Source organism: Aedes albopictus, chromosome 2 (assembly GCF_035046485.1).
Source record: "Aedes albopictus strain Foshan chromosome 2, AalbF5, whole genome shotgun sequence".
In the NCBI taxonomy this organism is placed as follows: Eukaryota; Metazoa; Arthropoda; class Insecta; order Diptera; family Culicidae; genus Aedes; species Aedes albopictus.
The window spans coordinates 199594610-199612898 of record NC_085137.1 but is presented as its reverse complement, the minus strand read 5'-3'; the positions used below and the strand labels follow the sequence as shown (position 1 = coordinate 199612898).

Here is an 18289-nt window from a genome sequence, read left to right as displayed (position 1 = left end):
AAAGATTTTTTTTAATTTTAGTAGAGACGAACCAGCCAAGGGCTGAAAGTCTCTTTAATAAAGATAAATCAATCAATCAATCAAAGATTTTAACATTGACATTTCTTAGGTTAACACCTTTTGTAGCATATAAGGCCAGTCACTAAGTTATATATATATATATATATTTTTTAATAATAGTGGAATCTAAACATCCTGATGCTTTCTGAAATCCAACCCCAGCTGCAAATATGTGCGCTAATGATTTGCTTTTAAAATCAAATTATATAATAGATCTCAATATTGTGTAAATAATTAGCTCAAGTTAAAATTCGCGAACAAAAAGAAGAAAAAATATCCTAATATTCGTGAAAATACCTGCATTTCCATGCACATAGGGTTTCGGACCATTTGGGCAGGAGCACCTATTTTGGGCACTTGCTGCTATAACTCAGTCAAATTCAAACCGATTGACTTGAGTTTTTGAACAGAGCTAGATACTGCGCCTTGCAAATCGTGTTTCAAAAATCTAGTCAATTGATTCAAAATTGACTGAGTAATAGCAGCAAGTGCCCAAAATAGGTGCTCCTGCCCAAATGGTCCCAGACCCTATTTAAATTTTTATGTCAATTGGTTGAAAATATAAAACTATATTTTTCTTTCTAACAGTTTTTTAGCTATTTTATTTTCATTTTAGTTGTTTTCAATGTTAGAGCAGTAGTTCTGATATAACTAGAAATAACATGTATGTCTGATTAACAAGAGCACCAAAATCTATTTGTAAAAGGTAAACATTGTAGAAACTCAAAATATATCATAGAACTACACATGGAACACATGGAATTTGATTGTCTGACTTGCAATCACTTATATTATTAAAATTTCGCAGCGAGTGACTTTTTGAGTCTTTCTTTGAGCCGATAACATGTCGAACACTTGTTATTTGTTTTTTTTTTCATGGTAGTCATAGAAACTAATGAACAAAAACAAATAACATAAGAAAATCCGATTTTTTTCATTGATTGTGTTATCATTATTATGCCGATAGCTCAACTCATGAAAGAGATAGCTCAAAACTGTCTTCAGCCGAAATAATCTACACAAAATTAGCTATAAAATAAGAGAATTGCGAATCGCAGGAAAAATTCCAATATCCTTATAAATTGAGCATTTCTGGAAAATTTGGTGAAAAAAATCAAGATTTTTTGATATTTTAACCTTTGCTAAAAAGTAAAATCAGCTTTGATGATCTGAACTCCCTCCAAACTTTGTTTGTGGGACCCAGTACTATGATTTACTTTGATTGATGGCTTTTGTTTATTTTATTTTTCAACTCATATTGGCATTTTTTTGGTGAAAATACCAAAAATCGTCCATTTTTCATAAAACCGATGCGTGCAACCTCTAAATATTTTTTAGGGGGGCGAAAATTTAAGAAATCGAAATTGGGGGGCGAAAATACTAAGAAGGGGGGCGATTTTTCAATGATTGGAAAACATAAATAGTATTGAATTACCAGTCGAAAATATCAACTGACTCATAAAAATTCCCGTCAAGTTTTCAGTTCAATATTTGTCTAGGATAATAAAAAATGCAGTTACTATTAAACTTAAACATCGACTTATTTTACAGAATTATTGGTATTTATGTGGACTCTTTGGCAACATTGCTAGAAAAAAAAGACTGCCACACGTATTTCTGAAGGAATTTAACGAACATTTGTGAATCGTGATAAGTTTTTGACATAATTATGAAAAGAACACAGTTTTGTTTCGCGCATTGATGAGCAAAATTGCGTTTCAACACGTATGCGGATTTATTCATGGAATTTTCAAGCAAAAGCATGAGGTTCAGAAGAATTTCAGAACACTTTTCTGATGAAATTCGTAACATAGTGTTTACAAAAAAAAAACACCACACACAGTATTTCAAAATATTTCAGAGACGCTTCTCGGAGGAATTCCAAACTTTACTGGAAGTTTATTTGAAAACATTCCAAACATTTGCGTAAAATTTCGTTCAAATCTAGCCATGCATGCTGCATATTTCTTATTTGATAATTTATTTGAAAGTATTCAGATTTATGAGGAACTATTTGGTTTGGATCTGGATTTGTATTTGGAGAAAAGTAGCATTAGAAAAAACACCGATATTTATTATTATTATTTTTCCTGATTATCGAAATTTTCAGCCCTCGGCAACACACCGATATTTTTCTGAGTTGCACTTTTTCACAAAACATATTTTTGTAATTGTTTCCAAATTCTCCACCAGTTTTATTTGATACTTGGGACCAAACATTGACTCTCAGTTGTTGCAAAACAATGATAAAATATTTGGTTGGGAATATCGAGTGTTCATAGGAGTTCACAGTCCGTTCTATAAGAGTGACAAAGATTTAGTAGCACTGAACGGACTACTAGCTTTTCCACAGTAGCTCTTTTATAGGCTTAAGCTAAGCAGAGTTTCAGCTTTTCGCTATCGACAAAATAAAACCTAACCTAGGGGGGCGAAAATATTTTTTCAAAGCTCTAAAGGGGCGATACCTCCTAAAAGTTTGGGAAACATTGCCCTAATCTATCATTCTAAGGGTGAGCATATTAACTTTTTGACACTTTTTCAATTTTAGGACACCCTAATCTGAAGTCATCGCGGCATACTTTCTTGTAGAAATTCTGAGAGGAATTCTAGCTGAAATCTTTTCAGAAATCCTCTTGGAATCCCTCCAGAAGTGGCTGCTGAAATTTCTCCAGAAATACCTCCTGGGATTCATCCAGTAATTTTCTTGTGATTTCTTCATGGATTTTTCCAAGGATTCCAAAGGATACTTCTAAAAATTTCTACATGACTTCCTTCGGGATTTCTTACTAAGCTTTCTCCATAAATGTTAAGACTTTCAAGCATTTCCAGTAGGATTATGAAGTTATTGAAAGATTCCAATCAAGAATTGCTTGAAGATTCTTATCAAAAACTGCTGGGGGTTTCCTGGGAAATTTCTGGAGAAATTTTAGCAATACTCAGGGAAGAATTATGGGAGAAATTTCTGGAGGAATCGCAGGAGGAATTTTAGGAGGAATTCTTAGAAAAAATCCTAAGAAAATCAAAGGAGGAATGCCTGGAGGAATCCCAGAAGGTATTCCTGGAGGAATCCCTACAGATTTTTTTAGAGGAGTCACAAGGAATTCCTGAAGGAATCACTGGAGAAATCCTTGAAGAACTACAACGGTAAGTTTTGGAGGAATTCCTGGAGGAAACACAGCCCTGGAAGTAATACTAAGGAATTCATTCAGAAATCCTTCATGAGGAATTCCTGAGGAAATTGCAAGAGGAATTCCAAGAGAAACCCCATTGGAGTTCCTCAATACCTCCTGGGATTCATCCAGAAGTTCGTGTTGAGATTCCTACAGAGATTTTTCCAAGGAAATAAATAGGAGTTCTTCTCAAGATCATTGGAATTTTCCCAAGAACTTCTCTAGTGATCACAGAAAAAAGAATCTCTGAAGTAATCCCCGGATAAATCACAGCTAAAATTCCTGGTGGAAGCCTTGGAAATAAAGAATGGGCTAGGGTGGCCCAAGCTTATATGAACAACAAAAGTTTTGATAAATGCTAAGTCCTAGGGTAAAAAGTATAATTTGGACATGTATGTAATTTGGACATGAACGGCGATGTATGTCTTGTTTCGGAGAGTTAATAAAAGTAGATACTTCTCAATATCGATTATTGGATCAAACAGACCCTATTCTGTCGACGTACGTTGAAAATACTCTTAACAATAAGGAATTTACTACAAATTTATCGAAAATGTAAATTGTTTTACTAATACCCCTCAAATGCACAGGTATGCAAGACGACATACACTTCACGGTCACATGCAATATTCACCGCAAAATCGTTGAATTAATAATTGTAAAAAAATTTAAAAGCCTTTTATTGCAATGTAAAATGTTCATTAGGCAGCCAATCTCTTAACATTCATCTAGAACGCTTAAAATAGGTGCTGCCAAAATACATTACAAGCTTTCTACTATAAATATTTTGGTCATCTGACGAACTACATGGGGATGCTGTGCGATTGCATACTTGGAGGAGTATTTTGTGGGTATGACGAAATTTCCTTTTAACAAAAAACTGTAATAGTTATCAAAATACTTGCGGAGAAATTTGAGTATTTGGAAGAAAATATGTGTTAATTTATGCTACTTCCATGATTAAGCAGTATTCATGGCTAAACATTGAGATACTTGCCCTGTTCAAAATATATACACTACCCGTCATAAGTATAGACTCACAAAAAGTATTGCAACAATATTACATCACCCTGATTCACCCCGATATCTCCAAAACCTGAGGACTTACATAGATGCTCTCTTGAGCAAAGTTATTCAGGAGCCCAAAAGCAACAACTTTTTCGGTGTTCAAAATGCAATTCTAACAGGCGATTTGAAATTGTGATTTTCTCAGCTTAAAATGCTTTCTTTAAGGTTTTTGTCACCAGAAACGCAAAGTGCAATCATATTATAAGTCACTAATAACTTTACAAAATAATCAATTGTTTTCTAAGAAAGCTACGGGACGATTTTTCCAACGTTGTCCTCAGCCTGTCCAAAATACATGAATACCTCCTGAATCAGCTGACTCCCAGAAGCTAAATTTAAAATTTGAGTAAAATCGATTAAACCTAAGAGGGCGCTCAACAGGCTTGAAGTTTGTATGGGAAAACTTGGCCAAATGCATGCAGAAATATTAAATTTTGCCGCTTGGTGGCACTGCAAGCAGGAGGAATCTCTTACTGCTTGTCAGCTTTCATCTTTTTCATCGAAGTGCGTCTACATGGAGAGCTGCCTGTACCTACATGTTTTCTTTTGAACGGAAAACACTTCTGCATGAAATCGACCCGAATAAAAGCTCTAAATAATGCACGGCACTCTACAGAACAACAGCACACATGCTCTGCTCATTGTAGTCAGCGAGTGGAATAGCATATGTTCGAACCGGCAACCGGCATTTTCAGTTTGCATGGTGTGTACTTCTTCTTGTTTTTTCCTGTGGGATGTGCAATGCTGTTTGATTTTTAATGTCTACTGGGAAACCCGTACAACGCAAAGGCTGCGCTGGCAGAAATGGTTATGCTAAGATCTGAATAGCACGCCTTTTGTCTGCAGAACTATTTATGTGAATTATTTAATCAAAAGTTAAGCTCATATGAGGAAAGTATGCTCTGATTTGAAATTTTAATTTTCAGTTGTTTATCAGTCATCAGCAAGTTGCACACATAGCTATTTTGTTGATAATCAGCTAACTGGGCTTATTTGTTTGTGTGCTGAATGCATGCAGTAGTACAAATAGATGACTCCAGCAAATTTTAGGTACGTTCTGTTGAATTTCAACAAAATCAGATGAAAATTCAGAAATGCTTATTGCTGATTTTGTTAAGCGTTTGATGTCACAGATTTCTCTAACTTTCTAGTTCAACAGAATCCCATCGAATAAATCTCAACAATAAGACACAATTGCGAACCAATTAAATATGACAGAACAGTGCCAACAAGGAGAAACCTTGTAAATGTATGGAAGAAACAGAAAAAATAGAAAGAAATACAACTCAAACTGAACTTGACATGTGCTGACAAGCTGATGGTTAAATCGATATTATAGCTCATATGTTTCGAATCCGAAGGTACGGAAACGATACATCACACTTCCCCCATTGCCATTCGGTAGACGATGTCTTCCAAGTATGCAGCCAGAGTCGGCCTTGAACGATTTCAAAGTGTTGTATATCGAGTAAAATGGCGAAGAAGGAAAACGGTAACGCGATCGGTACGGAACGTACGAAAGCCGAAGGAATAGACATCATTTTTCAAACGGATAAAAGTACAGAAATCTGCTCGACGTTCCCATACACTCCAATGTGGAGAGCATCCATTTTTTTCATTGCTCTTGATTGATAGCCCGTGCGGAACGAAAGCTTTCATGCAGCAGAATACAATAACCAACCCCTTGCTGCCGCTGCGATAAATAAAATGAAATACTGCTACTGAATTGGAAAACCCGCCGGTGGAATAACGAGAAGCCATGGAATCCTCAGCTTGGTTGTGCAGATACCTTCATGACTATTTCGTATTGTAGGGAACCTCAAAGGAATGCAAACATTGAACTGATTTTGTCCGGTCAAATCATATTGCGACGGATCAACGACGACTGGTAAACAGTATTAAATCTTGCAAACAGGGTCGTCGCAGTTGGTTGAATTGAATTTGTCCAGGGAAGCAATAGCTGAAAAAAAAATATTTGATATAACCAGTCTGTGAGTTTTATATGGGGAGCGTCCATAAATTACGTCACGCCAAAAATGTCCATTTTCAACCCTCCCCTCACTCTAGTCGCACTTTTTGTATGAGACCTCTGAAATTTTTGTATGTCACACATCACTAAATTTAGATGCCGTTTTTATTATTTTGTTTGAATAAGTGTGACTGAATTGGATCTTTTAACACAAAGTATACAAAAACTGAAAATTTTCGATAAGCCGGAAAAAATGTTTCCCTCCAGACGTTTATCTATAAAACTTCTCTATAATCCTAAACAACGATTTACTGGTGAATTCAGCTGCGACCGTTTGCGGCCAGATTGGTGGTAGTCACTTAAGTGTCGTACCTTCAATATACTCAAAAATTAACAAATACCTCCCGCTTTGCTTTGCAGGGAACACTACTTCCAGCTTTTATCCTCTTCAACTATCACATTATGTGTATTTCACTATTCTTGAGTATTTTCAACCACCGTGGATAGAATTAGTATATACAAATCAGTTGGACACAGAAACCGTAAAATAATAAATTTTTGCTCCGAAAAAATAAAAAAAAAACTCGATTGAGCCCTAGATTGAGCCCATTTTTATAATAACTTGAGCTTTACCCAAGCAGCACCTGCAACATCATTTTAAATGTGGTTTTCTATGCTTTGGTCTAAAAGAGTTGCAATAAAAGCGCACGCAACTTCCATCTTGTCAGTTGAGTTGCATTTAAACTCCGAATATCGTTAAGTTGCAGCTTTGTTTCATAGAAACTACAAATAACATCGTATTTAACATCGATTTATGGAGGCGGAGCTTACATATTCCTCACAAGTGGCAATACAGTCAGCTTGCATTAACACACACGAAACATCTTACTCTGGTTTGTTTGTTCAGATTAGGTTCCAAATGTGTTGCGGAAAACTTGCGCGTCTTTTCATTTTGACAGCTTTCTAACTTGTGGCAAAGACGGTACAATGAAGTAACGCGTAACTTCAGTAGCTTTTATGGTGCATTGAGCAGCATATCTTTAACAGAGCTTCTGGTGTAGTATGTAAGGTGAGTGGTTAATACTCCTGGTGTCCATGGTTCGAGTCTGAATATATTTTTTTCATTTTTTTTATCATTCCCCCTGGCTCAAATTGCATAACGATTTAAAATTTGCGCTTTTTGGGTTTCAAAGAAGAAGCAATTGTGTTCTGTTGTCCTTAATTTGAACAGTGAATAAATTGCACTGATGTTGCTGGTACTGACTTTGAAACAAGTCGTGTTGCTTGGGTAGCTTGAGCTTGATTGACCGCCCGTAGATGCTACTATAGTGCCGTTCTGAATGGCGTGGAGAACGTAGGCACGGGATACCTCGGCAACAAAGGAAACGACGACACTAGTGCAGCGGAGGACGGAAATGAACCAACTCCCACGCTGAGGGAAGTTAAGGGTGCCATTCACCAGCGAAAAACCAGTAAAGCAGCTGGTAAGGATGGTATCGCAGCTGAACTCATCAAGATGGGACCAGAAAAGTTGGCCACCTGTCTGCATCGGATGATAGTCAGGATCTGGCAACACAAATAGCTACCGGAGGAGTGGAAGGAAGGGGTTATCTGCCCCATTCGTGGGAAATTATCAAGCCGGCTTCATCGATGGCCGATCGACAACGAACCAGATCTTCACCGTACGGCAAATTCTCCAGAAATGCCGTGAATACCAGGTCCCAACGCATCACCTGTTCATCGACTTCAAGGCGGCAGGCGACAGTATCGTCCACGCAGAGCCATGGAGAATCATGGACGAAATCAGCTTTCCTGGGATGCTGACTAGACTGATTGAAGCAACGATCGGCGGTGTGCTAAACTGCGTAAGGGTTTCGGATGAACTATCCAGTACATTCGAATCTCGACGGGGACTACGACAAGTTGATGGACTTTCCTGCCTACTATTCAACATTGCCCTGGAAGGTGTGATGCGACGAGCTGGGCTCAACAGCCGGGGAATGATTTTCACAAAATCCGGTCAATTTGTGTGCTTTGCGGACGACATGGACATTATCGCCAGAACATTTGCAACGGTGGCAGAGCTGTATCCGCCTGAAACGCGAAGCAGCAAACGTCGGATTGGTGGTGAATGCTGTAAAGTGGGGGAGTTTCTAATAGATCATCATCTCAAATGCTGACTTAAGCGCCACCCCTGCAGACAACAAGGATGCCAGTATCGTATGTCTGAGCCCGACTAACCCGAGAGAGACACTCAGCGCAGGTTCTCGAATCCATCAGATTTCAAAATCCGGATAATCGATCACCCAATCTTATTCAGTTCTAACTCTCGCCAACGAAACTGTAACCGAAATAGTCCTATTCTCAAAACGAACGAAAATTAAAAGCAAATTCTCTACGTACTCAAATAAACTCATCCACACTAAAATTTCACTTTTCTCATGACGATAGGGATCATGTTTGTATTGCTTTATTGCATCGATCTACGAACAAATCTAGCTAGGCCTAGCAATCCCTATCACTACGGGTGTGTTGTTTCCCAAGCAACACACATGTCATATTAAGGTTACGGCAGCGCAAGTTTTGTTTGTATAAAGGTTATGTTGACGTTATTTTAACATTATGTTAAAATTACGTAAAATTTACTTCTATACAACTAAAACTTGCGCTGCCGTAACTATTATATAACATGTGTGTTGCTTGGGTTGGGCTTACTTACAGGTACCTACGATATCGTTGCGGCCGATCCTGCTGTTCTCGTTGATCCTGCGTTCCCAATACTGCTGTGATCTGTAACTTCCAATCTCTGTGGTGGGGCCCGCGCCCACGTGCTCGACACGTGTGCTTTGCGTCGTGAGACTCGTGGGGAGCCCTCTGCACGTTCGTATAGTCCCTGCACGTGTTGAGGTTGAGGGTCTTGACGGCTCCTCAGGCTTGGGTTACGGGATCTCGTGGCGTTGCGGTTCTTACACCCACCGCTGATCAGTCACGGGGTCGATCCACAGAACATCTAGCTTCACGCTCGCTAAGGGCGCACATCACCGTCACGTGGTCAATCAAGCACGATTGCTCCAGGTCGCACCGTTCCGCCCGGATTGGGCCCTCACTTTCTATAGATTTGACCTAAAGATTTACAAACACTTACGCGATCTTTGGCGGAAGTTAGTCGTTTTGGATTAAGCTGTTAAGTTCTGTCTTTTTTTCCTCCAATAAACTTTCAAACCCACACCTGACTACCTGTCTCGTTTTAGAATATCATTTCATCATTCACGGTATCATTGCGATCTCCAATACAATAGCGCCTAGCTAAGTTTAACAAATGGAAGTAGTAGTTAATAAAAAGTTTTCACGCTTACCACCGTCTTATACAAATATTTAAGATTTCTTCAATTCACTCGAGTTCACTCCGTTGCCCGAGCCAATCGCGAGCTTTTGTGCTAAAGTTCATTTTATTTAGACGGTGTTTTGAGGCAGACACAGTATATGCTCGATTTCTTGACTGTTACAATACCTCAAAAACAAAGTACATGCTGGTAGGCGGAACCGAACACGACCGGATCCGTCTGGGTAGTTATATAACGATAGACGAGGTCTCGTCTACCTCGGATCCTTGCTGACGGCTGACAACAACGTGAGCCGTGAAATTCGGAGGCGCATCATCAGCGGAGGTCGGGCCTACTACGGGCTCCAGAAGAAACTGCGGTGGAAAAAGATTCACTCACGCACCAAATGCACCATGTACAAAACGCTAATAAGACCGGTGGTCCTCTACGGACATGAAACATGGACCATGCTCGAGGAGGAGCTGCAAGCACTCGGAGCTTTCGAGCGACACGCGTGCTAAGGACGATCTTCGGCGGTGTGCAGGAGAACGGTGTGTGGCGGAGAAGGTTGAACCACGAGCTCGCTGCACTGTACGGCGAACCCAGCATCCAGAAGGATGCCAAAGCCAGAAGGATACGGTGGGCAGGGCATGTTGCAAGAATGCCGGACAACAACCCTGCAAAGCTGGTGTTTGCAACTGATCCAGTTGGCACAAGAAGGCGTGGAGCGCAGAGAGCACGATGGGCGGACCAGGTAGAGCGTGACCTGGCGAGCATTGGGCGCGACCGAGAATGGAGCGGCAGTCACAAACCGAGTATTGTGGCGCACTAGTGTTGATTATGTCTTGTCTTAAATGTGACGTTGAACAAATAAATGCAATGGATGTAGAGTCTACTTCAGTATCGCTGGACCAGCTACACTAACACAAGAAACCAATGAGATTATCTGCCGGGGACTACACGAAAAGAAAATTAATGATTTTAATTATTAGATTTATGTTATAAAGTTCATGCCACTCTTGCTTATAATCTTCATTACACCACTTTATTTATTTTAAAACAAAACTTAATGCAATGTATAACACGTCCTAGTGAAGAGTATAAGTTTTGCCTAATGGCAAAAATATATTAGGCAAAACTTATACATTTAATAATGTTTTGGATTGAAAATTTCCAACATGGTAGTCGACGCAGAAAACAAAGGAAATCTTGTTGCGCCTTGCACCTCTCAGAGGAATTTTCGGGTAAGACAATTGAATTATTTAATTAAATGCATCATTTGATAATCTATTTGTGCTTCCAGGTATCATCGTTGGAATTGACTCGGAATTTACATGCATGCATACGAAAAATCTTTTTGCAACAAATTTTCAGCGGTCGCCTGCGTGGTTGCGGCTTGAGTTGCGATTCATTGAAGCTTCATGGAGGTTCGCAAGTACGGAAGTGGCCATTCTGAGCCGTGATTCTGGTGAAGCTCCTGCAAAACAACTTCCGTGAACCCTTAAATGGAGCGTCTGCCTCGGTGTCTGCGCGACTCGCAGGTCCGTGCTATCCCGACAAGCAGCAGGAGAGGGTTAATGAACCAGAAGGGTCCGCTCTGAGCAGGAGATTATCAAGGTAAATCTGGAGATAAAGAAGATGATGAAGCAGTTGGACTCCAACAACATTGGCATTCAGGCCAACAACCCGTCGTCGCTGAGCTACCGTCGTCGGAACAAATTAATTATGCCAGCTGTGGAGATCGGTCCAGAGTGCTCGTTTGGATGGTGTTCTAAACTTTCTGACTCCGACGGAGTATGTGTTTCATTTTAAGCAATAGAATAAACCATTTTAAAATAAACATCAATAAATATCCTATATATAATCAATTTTGGATTTAAATCTAAGTGAAAAGAACGGTCAAGCAATCAAAACAAAACATAGTATATTCTATAAGTTTTATCCTATAACTTATATTAGACGTGTATTAATTACTATTAGAAAAAGATCATGAAAAGTATAAGCCAAGTTTATACTCTTCATAACGTTTTTCTAATAAGATTTAAAAGCATTCTGCATACTTTTCATTGGGTAAACGAAATGGCAAAAATGTATAACATTTTCTTATACATATAATAAGCATTTTTCTTTTCGTGTAGCAGCTTGGGCATCTTTATTCTTCAGTGTGTAAGCGTTGGTGATCTTTTATTTTTTAGGCGACAATGGCGCCAGCCACGTCAGGTTGCAGGTCAATGTGGAGAAGAGAAAGGAAGTGATGATTTCAATCGTTTGTATCTACATCAGACCGAATATAAATCTGCGACTGCACTAGCTCATGCTGATGTCGGAATGTTGGTGGGATATGGTTAGCAGAAGGTTCACACATTGGTGCGTGGATGCCAGGCGTAAGGTGGATAGATTAGTGCGATTACTACTATGAAGCAAGCTATGAAGCTGAAGCAGCACAGTTCGCTTGATTGCATAATTCGTAGGGGGCTGCACGTGGTCAATGGGGGGGGTTCGGCCAATGACCATTTTGTATGGACAAATAAAAAATTTTGTATGGACTAATGATCACGCGAGGGGGGGGGGGGTGGTTGAAAAGTCCCAAAAAAAATGACCACGTGGTTTATGGACAGCCCCTAGGCGTTATATAATAGATTGGCAAAATTCCTGCTGTAATCCTTGGTAAAATTCTTGGAGAAATGTGGAAGAATTGTAAAATTCTTGGAGGAATGTGGAGGAGTGAGAAATTCTTGGAAAACCCCTTGGAGGAAACCGCAACCTAAACGAGCGAACTCGAAGTCCCGGAGAAACCCTAGGAATAAGTTTTAGAGGAATCTTTTTCTGGAAATTTCAAAAACTCTGTTAAAACCTTTTCCCCTCGCTGACTCTGCCAGGGTCTGCCTAGGGTTGAAAATCTCTATAATAAAGTAATAATAATATTAACAATAATTCTGGAAATTAATTCGAAGATTTTGAAGACAAAACATCCGAAAAGATCCTACAAGTGGAAATATTCTGTGCTAACCTGCTATCAATCGTCATAATTCTTCCGCTTCAGAGGTCTAGCATATGTACATTACATATGTTGGTGATACACTGAAACCTCCATTTAAGTCGATGCATGGCTGATCGAAAATAATTTTTACTGTGCCGGCAATGACTAAACTATACAGTTTTATATTTTTTAACACTTCGCATGACAAAGGAGATTTGTCAAAAAATATAAAACTGTATAGTTTAGTCATTGCCGGCACAGTAAAAATTATTTTCGATCAGCCATGCATCGACTTAAATGGAGGTTTCAGTGTACCACACATGCATCATCTCGTGGGGCAATTTCTTACCGAGCATATAAAAAGCACCATTTCCGTGTACTCGTACTACTCGTAACAGTTGGAAGCAAATAACATTGGCAAATTCCTTGCTAGCCCGAGCCTTCCAAATAAACGAATAAATAAAAATATGCCTTGCTTATCTTGCACTCATCCAGGAACAGATTTTTACTTTTAAGATTATGGCAAATGACACTACAATCTTTGCCATGATATGCGATTTAAAGATGAGATTTATTATATATTGCAGAAGATATTTTCGAAATGTCACTAAAATTCTCTTGATTTTTCTGGCATACCGTCTTTATTGTGACAGGGCTGGTATTTTATGATCACTTCCATATTATTAAGTAAGACATTTGCCTGTGAATGGACATTTCTTACAACCCATTATTACGTGTCAAGCATAACCATATTGTTGATAATAATTCCTGTATGGTTGTAAATGAGCTATGTAGGTCGCTGGTAGTTGAAGCACTTTATTATTCTATTCTTCCTACTTCTTGCAACGATATGACATTCGCATAAACAGTACACGGAGAGACGAAACTACCCAAAAGTGAGTTCTTTCCACCCAACTTCGGGGTTGCGTGCGTCAAGCCAATTTTGAGTTGATGGAATCGATGTTTTTGTTGGGTTGTTCCCGCTTGCTTCCATGTGAAAAAAATACCTAATTTTAAGTTTTTTCCACCCAACCGAAATTTTGACTAGGTTGTATTCACTCAAATTTGAGTACTGTGCTAGAAACTCAGTTTTGGCTTGACGCACGGAACTGCAAAAGTTGGGGTGTTTCTCTCTTCACTCTCTGACAACAATAGAAAGAGCGCATGAAAAGGGAGATGAAAAAGAACTCAAAATTGAGTTTAAAAGTACCTAATTTTGAGTTTTTCAGTTTCTCCGTGTACGAACGTCCAACCTTGAAATCGAGCACAGGAAGTCCAAGAACATAATCATCCCCCATATTAACGTTGTCGCTGACTCGCTTGTTATCATAAGGTCGATAATTGTCGAATACCTGTAGCTCGCGTGCCGGAGTTATTTTTAAACAGGTACTATATGTCGCAAATGATGTCGGTATACCATACCAGCATAACACACCACTCGGGGAAGGACAAACGGAACAACAACGGAATTGGAGAAAGTGCATAATGCATATGTATTTCACAGCCAGATTGTGGGTGGTTGACGTTACGGAATAGTTTGTACCATTCATGCTTTTTTAAAGTGCATAGTGGGAAAAACTGAAGGGACAAAATATCGGTGATATGATCTTTATTTTATTGTCCACAGTTCTTCTTCTGCTACCTTCTAATAAGAAGGTAAGGTAATAAGATCTACCTTCTAATAAATATATGGCTCTACGTGCTCACTAGAACTTGGCCTGCCTCTTTTCAACCAACTTAGTGTTCTTTGAGCATTTCCACAGTTATTAATTGAAGGGATTTCTTTGCCTGACATTGCATGAATTTGTGGCAAGGACAATGATAAACTATGCCCATTGAGTCGAGAAAATTTTCCCGACTGGATCGGTAGTTGAACCCGCCGGAGAAGTGATAATTGCAATCTTTTGTCCACAGCAGGCAGGCCGTTGAGTTTCTATTAGAAAGTGCTCGATTTCGATTCGAATATTTCATTTTGTTTTGTTTAGAGAGCCTTTACCCTGAAGGCCCCATTCGTCTCTAACGCATATTAATATTTTAATCAATTTTACCCACTGTCCCATACTTAAAGTTGATATTTTTCCTTCATTTTCGTAGCACTCTACCATGGCTGGACGACATTTTTTCCACTTCATTCATTCAGTCGCAAAGCATCCGTTTCGGCAAATGGAAATTACCGCACACGGTACGAGGGGAAGTACTTTCGTTCTACCGTACGTTTTGTCGCTTTACATCAGGACTCTGCTAGGTATGGTCGACAACAGCGGTGAATACGATGCCAACGATAACGAGGACGTCGACGTCGACGACGACGATGTGTTGCTTGTAATACCGGTGCAATTCATGAGGGAAATCAAAACTCGGTCGCCATTTACATACCGTGGTAGCAGGGACGGTGTACTTGTGTGGTCATGTAGTGCTTTGAAAGTTTCATGTTTCAACAGTTGTCAAAAAGTGCAATTCAGTCGGTTGGGGGTAATTGGTGGCAAATAAGTCAAACTGTTTTGCGTCGCGCACGGTACGAACTAGAGCCAGGACAGGACCCTTTGAACTATGGATTATTTCAGGATTCAACATGCGATGGATTTACAGGTATGCTCGGTACTCTAATTGCAAGTAGTTGCTAATTGTGCTTATGGAGAGTAAAAATAGAAACAACGTTGAGAGTTTTCATCATTTGAAAATGATTTCTATGTAACAGTACAGGAGCAACAATGTGCAATTGTGGTGAGCTATCGAGTACTGTGACATGGAGTAGCATTGAATGGTATCTACTAAGACGTTTATCAATTTTTAGAGATTATATGTCTGCACTAGATCTCTGGTGAGTTCTCGGGTATACACTCAGCAAAATAAACTAACGAAATTCAGTACTCAAATTATCATCACGTAGAAAATTTCGAGGTGTTGATTATCTACGACGGTCACTAAAATGTCTTAGAAGATCTTCCACTTTGCTGAGGACAGTGCTTTTGTAGACTGTTAGGATATGATTTACAGAAGATCGGCATCACCCCATTTCACAGTACAGGTATGACTTGACGAGACGGCCAACGTTACACAGCCTGATAAATTCCTAAACTCATTTACATTCGTGACGGCAACCATCATACATGCTCCGATATAGCCATCGTTGTCGCCGTTTGATGGCGGTGTAGGTAGGTACCTAGGTATCTAGAACGGCAATTCACGAAGTAAACGTGACATGCCGGATGAGGTTCACACGGGGTCGACACAACAAATGGCTTAGGTAGCGCAGCGGTGCGGTCGTTTAGAATCGGTATGGTGAGATAGGTTGGCTGGCTGACTGAGGTTATGATGTGTGTACTTCAGGAAGCCATATCCAATGAATTGCCAAATTGGAATCATCGTACAAACTAGGTACGATGGTATGATTTGAATTTAAAGTGGTTGCAGGTCCTGATGACACGGAATAAGGTGCTTTGGGGAACCGCGATTTTAAATTTTCTGCTCAATAAAATTACATCATTGGCATTGCAGAGTACAATAAAGTAATCTGCGAGTTACTCTCGATGAGGATGACTTTTATGAATGTTATTTTAAACTTGGTATAGCTGAACATTGAAACTTCAATTTCTATAGAGCAAACCTTCGTACTTACTGCCCTACCCAGTACTTTGTGCCAAAGTTTGTGATAGTAAGATATCTCACGTATCGTAGCTTACGACCCCCTAATCTTAATTTCTATTTTTAAGGAGCCTAATTGAGCCAGCTCCACTTCCAATTGTTCAGTGTTTGTTTCATTAGAAAATACTTTACGTACGGATCCTTCAAAATCGCATTCTACGCTAGAAGGGCATTCTACTAGAATGTGTGCAACATTCAGCATCTGTTAGAATCCCAGTTAAAAACCCATAATGCCATGTAGGCCTCTAGTGTGGTGGTGCAGGGGTCTTGGTGGAGAAGGCTTCAGATAAGCGATATTTTAAGGCCCCAACAGCATTCGAGTTAGACTTGAGATTCTCCTTCACTTTCTTGTTATACTTGGTGGGTGGCAACGTCTTATAGGAGACTTGACTGTACGCCAACGTTCAGGCGCGTGCTCAGAAAAGGCGACAAGGGAAGTTTTTTTTTCCTAATTTTGCCAAAGGGCGGAGGGGCGCCTAGTGTATGCCTAGTGTAGCCTCCAAAACCCCTCTCTTGTGCCCGGGCTTGCTTACGTGGGAAAGTGTGCAGTTTTATGAATTGATGGCAGCACGGTGCGAGGGCACGGTAGCACCCCTGGAGTTTCTTCTGAGATTCCTAAAGAGATTCCGTCTGGGATATTATCAAAAGCACTTGCCAGAATGTATTCTCGGAATTCTTCCAGAGATTCTTTCCTGTGTTTGTAGGAAAGTATTCCCAAAGGAATCACAGTAAAATTCCTGTAGAATCCACGAATGAGTTCCGGAAGAAATTCCAGAAGCAACTCCTGACACACAGAGGTCCAATTTTGAGAAAAGCTGGCAGAAACTCAATTTTTGAACATGTCTTATATGGGATACAGTATATTGAGCATTCATTAATAATACCAGGGGTCTCCAGTTAGTCTAGTGGTTAAGGCTATGGATCGCCAATCCGGAGACGGCGGGTTCGATTCCCGTTCCGGTCGGGAAAATTTTCTCGACTCCCTGGGCATAGTGTATCATTATACTTGCCTCACAATATACAAATTCATGCAATGGCAGGCAAAGAAAGCCCTTCAATTAATAACTGTGGAAGTGCTCAAAGAACACTAAGTTGAAGCGAGGCAGGCCAAGTCCCAGTGAGGACGTCGAGCCACAAAGAAGAAGAAGAATAATACCAGGAGCACTAACTGGCATTTAAAAGAATGGAAATATTGATTTTGTATCTTGTTACAGCTGCTGGTGGAGAAAATGCTGATTTTTTGATAAAGAACACAAACAAGTTCAAGCACTACAAAAGTCTGTTGATATAAGTAATACAATTGCTTATAAAACTTTATTTGTAAGTTCTTGTGTATATCAGACATCTGCAATGGAGCAAGAGATCAAAATAACAGTATTGGCTTCAAAATTGGCATTACATGTCATTAGTACCAGAAATTCTTACAGTTCGACTTCAAAGTGTCTTACAAATCGCTCCCCGCTACTCCCCGCGGGGAGATTCCGTTCAAATGCTCATTTATATATGCAGAATCGGTTAAAGAAAAATGCAACTGCCAAGAGCTGCCAAAACAATAGCGCCATGATGATATGTGTATAGTAAAATTGTATGAAAAACATCAATTTTGTTCGGATTTTGTTCGTAGAAATTGACAAAAAATGAAAATGCCTTTAAAATGAAATTGAGCGATAAATCATGTTCCAATACATTCATATAGGCTAAAACTAGCAGACTACTATGAATTGGCAATTTTTACCAGGTATTTTCAAATATTGACCACTGTGTGACATGAGTCCAGAAGAAGTTCCCGAATTAATCACTGAAGGATTTATCGGAAGAATCCCGGAAGGAGTTCCCGAAAAAAAATCCTGGAAGTAGTTCCTGAAGGAATTCAAAAATTAAATTAGTTTCTGCAAGAATTCCGGTAGCAGTTCTTGAAAGGATCTCGGAATAGATTTTAGAGGAATACTGACAGAAGTTCTCGTCGGGGTTCTAATAGGGTTCTTGGAAGGATCTCAGATAGAATCCATTAAGGAACTGCAGGAGGAATCTCGAATGGAGTACCTGGAAGATATCTCTGACGTAATTTTAAAAG

At 39.5% G+C, this 18289-nt stretch overlaps 1 protein-coding gene across 2 annotated transcripts in view; it reads left to right on the top strand.

Annotated features, from left to right (window-relative positions):
- The window catches only part of LOC109400281 (prolyl endopeptidase FAP), a 447684-nt gene that overhangs the window by 95561 nt on the left and 333834 nt on the right, over positions 1 to 18289 (top strand). Inside the window, exon 1 of one of the 2 annotated variants that reach the window (XM_062850971.1) lies at positions 14666 to 15159. The exons of the other annotated variant lie outside the window; for it this stretch is intronic. Within the exon in view, the coding sequence (XP_062706955.1) occupies positions 15121 to 15159 (39 nt within the window). The 5' untranslated portion in view covers positions 14666 to 15120. Of the gene's footprint in view, positions 1 to 14665; positions 15160 to 18289 lie in introns of those variants that run through there. 2 annotated transcript variants of the gene reach the window in all.